Source organism: Misgurnus anguillicaudatus, chromosome 19 (assembly GCF_027580225.2).
Source record: "Misgurnus anguillicaudatus chromosome 19, ASM2758022v2, whole genome shotgun sequence".
NCBI lineage: Eukaryota > Metazoa > Chordata > Actinopteri > Cypriniformes > Cobitidae > Misgurnus > Misgurnus anguillicaudatus.
The window spans coordinates 2,871,051-2,883,093 of NC_073355.2; the positions used below are offsets into that span (position 1 = coordinate 2,871,051).

Genomic DNA, 12,043 nt, shown 5'->3' on the forward strand with positions numbered 1-12,043 from the left:
TATGCAGTACTTATAAGGTAACACACTTCTAATATATAACAACCTTATATCACGAAATTATGTACCTATGGGCACGTATGGACCAACGTGACAATGTCACGTTTTGCCTTGTTTGAGCGTGAGCATGTCACGCTCTGTTTGTGTCACTGTCACGTATGGGTTACTCAACTTTTTTGTCCTATTTTCAAACCATTGTCGATTCGGTTTTCGTGCCTATAGGTACGTAATTTCGTGATATTGGGTTGTATATAAATATAAAATATGACACTTATTTGTGCACCATATTAATAAAGGGCAGAAATGGTCAGTAATACCTTTATATAGACAGAGAATGGCAGGTGCAATGTAACAGAGGTCATTTGCCATCTTTGTCATTTCTGCTAGAGGTTAAAGAAAAAATATTTGACTGGGAAATTAGGAAGATCAAATAACAAACGTTTGCTCCCTAGAATCTTTAACACTACATATAAAGATCTCCAAATATACATATTTTTGATCATATATATGCAAAAACACGTGTGTGAATATTAGTAATAACAAGAACAGTCCTGCAAAATGTTGAAACAAACATGTGGAGCAATAGAATGGATGAGTGAGGCAAATGATGGGTGGAGCAGGGTGGGTTGAAAGAAAGAGCAGGAGAAATCTGTGAACAATGAAGAGGAGGGACTTGCGTGTGACATCAGCAGTTTGTTGGATTGGGTCTTGCTGAGTTTAACCCAGGCTGACTAAAAACCGGCTAGCAATCACTTGTGTGAATACATGCACAGGTGACCTGGGGCTGATGCTTTAATGCCAAAACAAACAGCAAGGTCAAACTCCAGTTGAGTAACAGCTGAAAAGGAAAGAGACAAACTCTCAACTTTTAATACCGGTCGAGGAGGGTTTCTTCTTTCTAACACACATATTTTTTCATCAAGAGCTTTTTTATTCTGTAACATTAGTGGCCTGCGTGAAGCACAAAATGTCTATAAATGGAATGAACGCTCCTCTGAAGCTCCAGTTTGGACTCATCAATTACGAAAATCGTTACCTCACTGCAGAGGCTTTTGGGTTCACTGTAAATGCATCTGGAACAGGCATGAAGAAGAAACAGATCTGGACCTTAGAGCAAAACCAGGAGAACCAGGTGGTTTTTTTGCGCAGTCACCTAGGACGTTACCTGGCCACAGATAAAGATGGCAAGGTAAGCTGTGACACAGAAGTGCCGGACACAGCGTGCCGTTTCTTGATTGTGCCCCAGTCGGATGGACGCTGGGCTTTGCAGTCGGAGCCACAACAGCGTTATTTTGGAGGCTCCGCAGAATACTTGTCCTGTTTTGCTCAGACCATTGGTGAGGCTGAGCAGTGGACCGTCCATCTCGCTCTTCACCCACAGGCCAGCATGCTAAGTGTACCCCGCAAACGCTACGCTCATCTGTCCACTGTCACTAACGAGGTCTGCATGGACAGAAACATCCCCTGGGGTGTGGACTCTCTCATCACCCTGGTCTACCTGGATGGAAAGTATAGCCTGAAGACCTGTGACAGCCGCTTTCTCCGCAATGACGGCAAGCTGGTGATGGAGAATGGACCCGACACTAATTTCACCCTGGAGCTCAAGTCTGGCAAGCTTGCATTTAAGGACAGAGAGGGCAAGTATCTAACACCAATGGGGCCCACAGGAACCCTGAGATCTGGCCGATGTTCAACCCCGTGGAAAGATGAGCTGTTTGATCTGGAAGAGAGTCACCCGCAAGTCATTTTCCAGGCAGCAAACAAAAGATACGTGTCCATTCGCCAAGGTAATCGAAACCTCTGCATGCATTTAGATTATTTATCTACACCGATTTGTATGTTTCAGCAACAAGACAGAAGTGTGTTATAACGTTTTGGTTATTAAAGTCTAAAAACACAAGCACAAGGTTGCTGTTAGACTGTAAGCAGCTAATGGTTTGTTAAACTCTTTTTTAAATCAAACTGCTACAAACCATAAGACCTTGAAACGTGACAGGACTAGACATGTATCATTTAGTTGATTCTCGTGCTGTTGGCCAAGGAAAAAGATACAAGTTGGTAAAAGGCATAAAGACTGAAAAAGCAAAGATTTGCATCTGATTATGGGTGCATGGTGTTCCAGCAACAACATTACAGCTTCTGTGAGAAACAAATGAATCTTAAAAGTAACATGATCACCCTAGTGAAAAATAAATATACTAAAACATATTTTAAATGCATTTATTTTATGCTAAATATACTGCAAATACATTAACACATCTATGTACTAAATGAAAATATTTCAATTATTCCATAATTGTACTTATTTCATGCTTTTTTCAAATGCAGGCAGAGTAACTTTGTGCACTACAAATAAGTTGTAAAGTAGTGCAGTGTTTACACATGCCATTATGGGAGGTACTTTAAGTTTAATTACAGTGTGCTTTGAGAAAGTATACTGATTAGGTTCTTGTTTCTATCTACAACATTGTTTGAAACTATATAAAACCTTGGAGTATCTTTACTAAAATATTTGTCATAATGCAAGTACTTTTTTGTGCTTGAAGAACGATTATTTTATTTAACAGTCGAAATTTAATAGTATATGAAACTTTTAATATACACATATTTATCATACAGTATATAACTCCTTACAAAAGGTTACTGTACTAATGGAAACAAAAATATACAATTTATCATTGAAACTATATTTTAACATTTTCAAATGCACTTTTTTTTTACAACAATGACACTAAGTTTACGTGTATATTTCTCATTTCATTAAGTTTGTACATGAAAAAATAGGACTGCATAAACACTTAAATATCAGCCTAAGTCAAGAAATGCTATTAATTAGAGCCCGACCGATATACGTTTTTTCGGGCCGATGCCGATACAGATATTAGGGAGTAAAAAGAGACCGATAACGATATATCGGCCGATATTCTTTATGTGTATATTATAGTTCAGTATGTACTACAGTATATTATACTACAGTACTGTACATAGAATACACTATATACTTTAACATAATATACTGTATATGAATAAATACAATGCAATGCAATGATCACTCACAAATGTGGTGATCACTCACAAATGTGGTGATCCAACACTTATATTGATGTGACAAAGATATGTACTATAGGCAAGAAGTTAACAATAAACTTTATTATCCAAAATTAGTTGGATATCAGTGCACTAAACAGTAAACTTGACTTATTATAAATAACTTTAAAACACAAAGAGAACAAAATACATAAAACTTGCATCATTTGCAGTTTTGACGAGAATAACGTTATAAAGAGAAACTTATGAAGTCATTGATTAATATTAGCTTTACGGTAAGTTGTGTACTTCACAAATTAGTTAGCCACTCACAGTTACGAAGACAATGCTTGACAGAGCACATACTAATGTACGCTGAGCACATACTAATGTACGCTATGTTTAATGTTGTGCACAACGTTTTTATAACACAAACCCAGGGTTCCGTGCAAAATTTGAACTGATTGAACTGTCACATTGCAGTTTTTCTCGATTGCTAAACCACTATAACCAGGCTTTTGAACTAAAATTTCAAAACCATAACGCCAATTTTCAAGAAGCACAATCATTTTGCTAAACTACAGTGGATATAAAAAGTCTACACACCCCTGTTGGAATTGCAGGTTTTTGTGATTTGAAAGATGAGAGCAAGATGAATCATTTTGGAACCTGTTCCAACTTGGTTCCGTACTTCCAACCTATATATTAAAGCTAATAGCAATGGGAAGACTTTGGTGGTGAAAAAATGGCAAGTAGAGTTGTGCAACAACCAGGTTGCATAAGTGTGCACACCCTTAAACTAAAACTTAGTTTAAGCACCTTTAGATTCTATCACAGCATTCAATCTTAATCGGAATGTGTCAATCAATTTCACACTTTTGAATTTGCAATATTTTGCCATTTCTCCTTTCAAAAGCATTTTAAATCTGTCAAATTGGTTGGGTGTCTCCTGTGCACAGCCCTCTTCAGATCACCCCATAGATTTTGGATGGGATTTAGATCCGGACTCTTGCTGGGCCATTCCAAAACCTTGATCTTGTTTTGGTGAAGTAATTCCTTTGTTAATTAGATGTGTGCTTTCTGTCATTGTCATGCTGTAAGGTGAAATTTCTCTTCATTTTAAGTGTTTTGGCAGAAGCCTTTAGGTTTTGGGCCAAAATTGACGGGTATTTGGAGCTATTCATTATTCCATACACCCTGATTAAAACCCCAGTTCCAGCTGAAGAAAAGCAGCCACAAAGTATGATGCTGTCACCTTCATGCTTTACTCTGGGCATGGTGTTCATTTGGTGACGTGATGTGGGTTTTATTGCACCAAATATATATTTTGGTATAACGGCCCAAGTTCAACTTTGGTCTCAATGGACTATAATACGTTATTCCACATGGATTTGGGATATAGAAATATTTGTTTTTACAAACTTTAGATGGACTTAATGATATTTTTGATTAAAAATGCTAATAGCCCAAACATGAAGAATTCAGGAGATTTTTGTCACATGTAGGGAGCAAAAAGTACTTGCCAGATATTGTTACAATTCTTTAAATGTTGCTGTAGGCCTCTCGGTAGCATTCCTTACCATTTTTTTTCCTGGTTTTCTCATACATTTTAGGTGGATGCCTGGTCTTAGTAATGTCAATGTTGTGCCATATTTTCTCCACTTGTGGATTATTGTTTTTACAGTACTCCATGGTATATTCAGTGTCTTGGAAATGTTTTTAACCCTCTGTTGATTGATATTTTTCAACAATGGGATCATGTACCTGCTGAGTAAGCTCTACACAGACAATGGCTTTTTCAGTGGGATGATACACAAAAAAAATCCTTTAGGACCAGGCACACTTCATTAATAGTTAAAAAGTAATTTTAATTGATGAGAGGTATGTACTACTTCATATTTAACTTAAGTCTAAATGTGATTGGTTGCTTTTGAACACTGCCACAATCACTATTGTAAAAGGGTGTGCACACTTATGCAACCTGGTTGTTGTACAACTTTGCTTGCCATTTTTTCACCACAAAATTATTCTTAGTGTTAATTACTTTAATATATAGGTTTGAAGTGGGGAATTAAGTTGGAACAGGTTCCAAAATGATTCATCTTGGTTTCATTTTACAAATCACAAAAACATGCAATTTAAACGGGTGTGTAGACTTTTTATATCCACTGTATAAACACTACTCCCCTGCTTTAACACATGAGTCAAATTTGGTTAATTTTTACTTCAAAACTCTACACACATATTCCTACATTTCTCAGTGCTTACACCATCTGGTCATATGGAAAGCACTAGCATTCAATACTGTTCACTCAAGTCAGCACAGCTTAGGCTCAATTAGCAAACAATTACCAAGGTATTTTTTTCACATGACCAAAAAAGACACAATCAATGTATGCATTAGCACATTTTTATTAATTCATGTGCTACACAGCACAACTGTAAATTATTCCGCCTCAATCCCGTTTTTGTTCTGTGTCAGGCCAGAGAATCTCAACCACATCACAGGCTATATTGGTCCTAGCCAAACAGTGAAGGTAAAATCCTCTTGCATGATCTCCCCCTGGCATTCATCTACTGATATGTCGATCTGTATGCAAGACAATATGATGCATTTCTTTATTCCAGTAGCATAGTCCAACAGTGTATGCACACTAAAGTTACTGTACAGAGCATTCTTACTGTAAGTACATCTATCTGTTTTCCTCCCTGAAGGTTCTGAAGATGGAGTCAACAGTGAAGTGACTCAAATTAGGCTTTACTCATTGCTCAGCCTCCCTCATAGTCATACCATGGACCAGGACATGGTCAACTAGAGGGGCTCGAATTTCATCTGAGACTGCTTGTCACCTTGCCCTTTGTATCGCTCCTCCTCTTTCACCACATCCTCCTCCCCTTCCTCCTCCTTCACCATGTCCTCTTCCTCCTCCTTCACCACATCCTCCTCCTCTCCCTCCTCCTTCACCATGTCCTCCTCCTTCACCACGTCCTCCTTCTTCACCACGTCCTCCTCCTCTTCTTCCTCCTTCACCACATCCTCCTCCTCTTCTTCCTCCTTCACTATGTCCTCCTCCTTCACCATGTCCTCTTCCTCCTCCTTCACCACATCCTCCTTCTTTCCCTCCACCTCTGTCTCCTCCTCTTCCTCTCCCTCCTCTTTCTCCTCGACCGATTCCTTCATTTCTCTGTGGATCCATTGTTCCAAAGCTCAGTGAACTGATTCAGGCCCTTTTATCTCTATTGAAGGATTGATGTGTTTCTAATTTTGACTCTAGTGTTTCCACCTTGGTAATTGTTTGCTAATTGAGCCTAAGCTGTGCTGACTTGAGTGAACAGTATTGCATGCTAGTCCTTTCCATGTGACCAGATGGTGTAAACACTGAGAAATGTAGGGATTTGTGTGTAGAGTTTTGAAATAACAGTTCACCACATCTGACTCATGTGTTAAAGCAGAGGAGTAGTGTTTATTGTTCAGCAAAATGATTGCGCTTCTTGAAAAATGGCTTTATGGTTTTGAAATTTTAGTTAAAAAGCCTGGTTATAGTGTTTTAGCAATCGAGAAAAACTGTAATAGCTAGCAGCTCTTTATTAACAATACTGGTTTTTGTGCCTATATACCAGTCTTTGTCATGGTGCTTACTGTCTAGCCAGAGAGAGGCAAGTTGTCTTGTTGTGCCAAGGCAGACACTATGTTGGTATGCAGTTTTCACTGCAATTGTATGGTGGCACAGTTGGTAAAGACAGTACCTTTGTATGGGACCCGGGTTCAAATCCAGACAAGCACAAGATTTGTATACAAAGTGGTTTGTATGAAGTGTCCGGGTAAAGCAAATGTTCAATCCTGCTGTATAAATCACTGTAAAAAATACTCATATTTTTTCAGTCCTCTCAAGGTACTATTAAACAGAAGTCCTAGCCTGCATGAAGTGTATTTTAATGACACTTTAAGTTCAATTAAATTGCACTTTTAGCACATTTTAGTATTACCTAAAATACACTAGAAGTCTGAGTTTAAGGTACTTCCAATGTCATTGCAAGCAATTTTAAGTAGGCTATGTCTTAAGAATACTACATCTCACTCAAAGTTTTATTACAATACAATTTTATTATGCTTCAAATGTGTTTGAATGTCACTATCAGTAAAATACTACACTGTAAAAAATGTATATTTTAAAAAATTGTGGAAACTGAAAGTTAAGTATTGACTAAACATATTGCTTTCAAATAATTCTCCCCAAACAAAAATATGCATTGTGGTAATTAAAACCCATGGTATTGGGGTAAAACAAAAATATATATTCACAGAACATATTAAACTCTGCTCAGCCAATTCATCGTGTCAAATGAAAAATCTGAGTTGACTGAATGTAGTTTGAGACAGAAAAGCGTATGGGCATGCACCTGGATATAATTGGCTTCAGTGTGGATACGCGGGAGTTGATGATCGACATTTTCTACAATAAACTTATGGTAAGTACTTAAATATTTACATTTAAGTCATTTTAAGTATTTTTAAAGTCATTTACAAGTTAAACTGAGTGAAAATCTGAATAATTACAGCATACAAACAAAAAGCATATTGCCGAGCCAAAGGAACTGAAAGCAAGACAGATTTTCCGATTGTTTTAATGTTTTATAACGAGTGTTTAACTTTATTGTGATTGTATTGATTGATTGGGATACTAGGTTAGTAGTTATACGATGTTTGTTATAAAACTGATGTGTTTTCTCCTCAGTGTAACGCACAGAGCTAACGCTTCATTTAGCGATGAAATGGCAAGGCCACTACAACTTTCACAGTGAGTATATTATATTTATATTTCTTATATAACATAATTGTGTGAAAACTGTTTATGTGCGTTATTTTTATTAAGATTCGCCGCGCCCGCACACGTGCACACATAGACATGAAAGGCTGCTTGCAACCTGCACCTTTCTAGAGAGAAATTGCCGTGTTTTTTAATTAATAAATATATATTAAGAGTGTAGGGGCATCTGTATTTGGCCTGGACGTAACGAAAAGGATGCATTGTTTACAAGTATTCGACCGTATGCAGCACTGCGCAGACAAATCAACCCATGATATCAAAGTTCCGCGAGAGCCATTCAAAAGCTTATTACTCTCGCGATACATTGATCTCATGTGTCAATCGATCTGCGTCGCGCATGCTGACGTCGTCATCTTGCATCAGGAAATCCACGAGGGATAGAAATGAAAAGGGTCCTGTCCCAAATGGCACACTCCGGACTTGTGGTCCTCCTTAGAGTCCACACTTTGATGACATAACGTAGTCCAGACTTTAGGGACCCTTGATGCGAGTCCACGTGGGTGCACCGGAGTTGTATTTTGGGACAGACTCGAGCATCATACTGGAAATAGGTAGAGAAGTTGCCCGTCAGTGTGAACTCCTCCCTTCCGTCGCCTGATTGGTCTGATTGCCCTTTCGCAAGGACTTCTGGGTTGGTAAAGTGCGCGAAGCCTGCTGCAGTGCGGGCTTCGTTGAAGACCGCATCAAGGGGGCAGAGGAGGCGCTGATGAGCATACTTCAAAGCGTAAAAATGATAGATGGGACACCCTACGGACTCGTGGACTAAGCGAGCATGCGCAATTTAAGGCCACGAGACCGAAAGTCCACATGAAGTGCGCCATTTGGGACAGGGCCAAGGACGCTCTCTATCAGCTGGTGTTGTAAAGCTGCAGGTGATACTCAACTGCGTAAGTCTCAATTAAGTGCAAGGACACCGCCCAAAACAGATGAGATGTTTAAATAATCATCGCGTTAACTGTACTGTAAGTAATAGAATATAAAACCAACAGGAAGTAGCTTGACAGCCTAGTACCTATAGGTTTGCTTGAACAATTCATCTCTTAGAAAATTAACCATAGTTTTACTATTGTTTGTGTTGGATAAGCATATAACCACACATTTACCATAGTCTCATTAAAGGATATTTTCAAACTATAATAAAATAATGAAAAATGTCCAATACCAAAATAACTGTACTTCTATATTAAAATTGTTTTATTTTTCATAATGTTGAACAGCAATATAGCTAAGAGCAGACGTTTTTATATGTTCAGAAGTGTAAACTTCGAGGATAATTCTGTATTGATCTGGTTTTATTTATTACATTTGGCTTCATTTGGTACATGAACGCTCAGTGATAATTTTTTACTTCTTATAGAGTACCAAGGCTTTGGAGATTTACACACTTGACATGAAAATGGGAATTCGTGAAATTCTGAACAGTCGCTGATCCATGTCAAGATCCCTTTACAGTGAGCAGGTTGTGCTGTAACATGTGAGAAACTTTATGCTTTCAATTTGTAGAATGTTTTAGGTGTTTAATGTTTAAACTGTTATGAGTCATTGTTTAAAGTGTTTAATGTAGTTTAATAAGCTCTTACTTGGTGTGAGAATGTTAAATTCAAGTGAAATTGGGTATTAACGTTGGGTGAGGAACCCTCCCCACTTTTATATAGATGTTTTTGGAGATAGGCCTATTTGTAAAATGTTTTACATGTTTAACGTTTGAATTGTTAGGTGGCGGTTCCATAAGCTTTGAGTACTAAAATCTATGTGAAGCTTTACTGAACACTTGGGCGTTTTCCCGTACAGGGTCTAGATCAATCTAGAGGACTAGGCCTTAGTTATATTAGGACATTTGGGTAGTTTTTACAAACGAACCTTATAAAAAACATTACTGGTGTGCATCTTGAGACAAAACAGGGGCATTGATATTGGTTAAGATATGTCGGTGAAAGATGATTTTAAATTAAGACAGCTTAAACATGCTTTTTAGTCTGGAACTAATAGTCTGGATAAGCCCTGTCCAGGAAATCGTCCCTTGGGAAGGTACACTCAGTTACTTACATTTTATTTAAATTTTCGCAAAATATTTGTGACTGTTATTGTATAAAACTTTTTATTAAAAATAATTATTTTCTAATGTCTACTGTGCAATTGTATGCGGACCATTTCTGTATGTTTACAATTTTAAGGTATTACTAATAAATAAAAAAATGAATAAAATGTTACAAAATAGTTTGAGTGTTTCTTTTTCTATTAGGACAACGGGGAATAAACAATTCAGCATGGTTCCTTACCAATATAATTTTATCAATATACATTTTCAGTTTGGGTAAATTAAAATAAGAATGCTACCATAATTTAAAAAAGTTAATTGGGCAAAAACATGGTTTCTTATTTTCAATTGGCTCAACCGGTTATTTCCCATTGAGCTAATATTTAAAGATCGTTGCCACAATTGATAAAATTCAATTCACAGAAAATCTATTGGCCCAAGTGAAAATTGTCAATGTTACCAGTCACTAGAAAATTTTGAGTTAGGGAAGCACGTCGAACACTCTTAAAATGTAATTTAGTTGCAATTGTAATGTTATCAAAATAAATTTGAAGTGCACATTGAATGTTCTGTTCTGTATATTGTCCAAAATTAGGGTAGATACTTAAGTTGTATTTAAGTATACTTTAAATAGTTCCACTTTAGCACAACAAAGTATATTTAACACAGTTTAAGTTGGACCCCAGCACTACTTTCACGCAACTAAAGTGCATTAAGTACAAAATTAGTTGTTCCAATTTAGCAGACTTGAAGTATACCAATATATAGTGTTCAACAAATACATTTAGGGGCGGTTTCCCGGACAGGGATTAGACTAGTCCTAGACTTAAACACTTTTAAGAGCTCTCCAAACTGAAAACAACTTTCACTTACAGATCTTAAAATACATCAGGGCCCTTTGTTTTACTTCAAGATGCACACAGGTAATGTTTTTAGTAAGGCATGTTGTTTAAAACTAGTTATATTTCCTAATTAAACTAAGGCCTAGTCCTGGATTAAGCTAATCCTAGTCTGGGAAACCGCCCCTTAGTTATACTAAAGTACATGTGAATAAATTGTACTTAAGTATACTATTTTTTCACTAGGGCATACAAACAAGAAAAAAGATATATACATCAGGGTCTGGTGGAATTCTTTGTTCACATATATGCTGTATATATGTCTGTAGACTGGTGCAATATAGCTTTCAGCTCCACCAGACACACAAACAGAACTGGTTGCAACTTCACGTGCATGTTGCTGCCGTTTGTCGCCCAAGTACCTGTTATTTTTAAACTTTTGCAGTTGCTTTGTTAAACATTCCAACTCTCGTCAAATCCATCAGCTGAAGGAGCCAATCAGTACCTGGGTTTAATGTTCGCTATGTCAGAATTTATTTGACATATGCGTTTCTATCCCCAACTATTTGCATGACCTCTATTTTGAACAAAACAAAACCACCTCAAGCAAGCATACAAACGTTTTTGCCAATTAATGAAATGTTATTCAAAATGAGGTGTTTCCATCTCTCATTTCTGATGCAATATCTCAAAATGAGCATAAAAGCAGGGGGATTAAAACATAGCTTCTGTTACAGTGTAAGTAGACTGAGCAACATATTGAGTACTGAGCAACATATTGATTAGCAACATGTATTTACTATAGGACTAGAGTTGGATTTAGGGTTAGTTGCATGTAATTATGAATAATTCATTGTTATTACTTTGATAATTACATGTAACAAAGACACCATAAAATAAAGATATAGAGTTATAAAGATATCGAGTTATAAGGAGCATTAGGTCGAGAGATGTCAAAGGAAAAGAAGGTTAAAAACTAAATGAAATCTGTATGTTTTACAATGGTACAATGGCTAGTGATTAAGAGAAATTTATTTCTTCCCTTGCGAAAATTAACCATGGTTTTACTACAGTTAAGACCAAAAAACCATGGTTACTGTAGTGAAACCATGGTTACCACAAAATAACCATGGTTTTGACAACCATGGTTTTCAAAAACCATAGTTAAACCATGGTTAGTGTAGTAAAACCATGCACAGCAAAATCCCTGGTGTTAAATAAACACTGTGGGTGTATATATAATCCACTCCCAGATGGGTGTGTATAAAGACTGGTGTTAAAATTTAACACTGAAGCAGTGTTAAAGTTAACAA

General features: G+C 37.0%; 1 protein-coding gene across 1 annotated transcript in view; it reads left to right on the plus strand.

Annotated features, from left to right (window-relative positions):
* The first annotated feature begins 691 nt into the window (after positions 1-691).
* The window catches only part of fscn2a (fascin actin-bundling protein 2a, retinal), a 69,887-nt gene continuing 58,535 nt past the window's right edge, over positions 692-12,043 (plus strand). Inside the window, exon 1 of the mRNA XM_073856813.1 lies at positions 692-1,784. Within this exon, the coding sequence (XP_073712914.1) occupies positions 965-1,784 (820 nt within the window). The 5' untranslated portion in view covers positions 692-964. The remainder of the gene's footprint in view (positions 1,785-12,043) is intronic.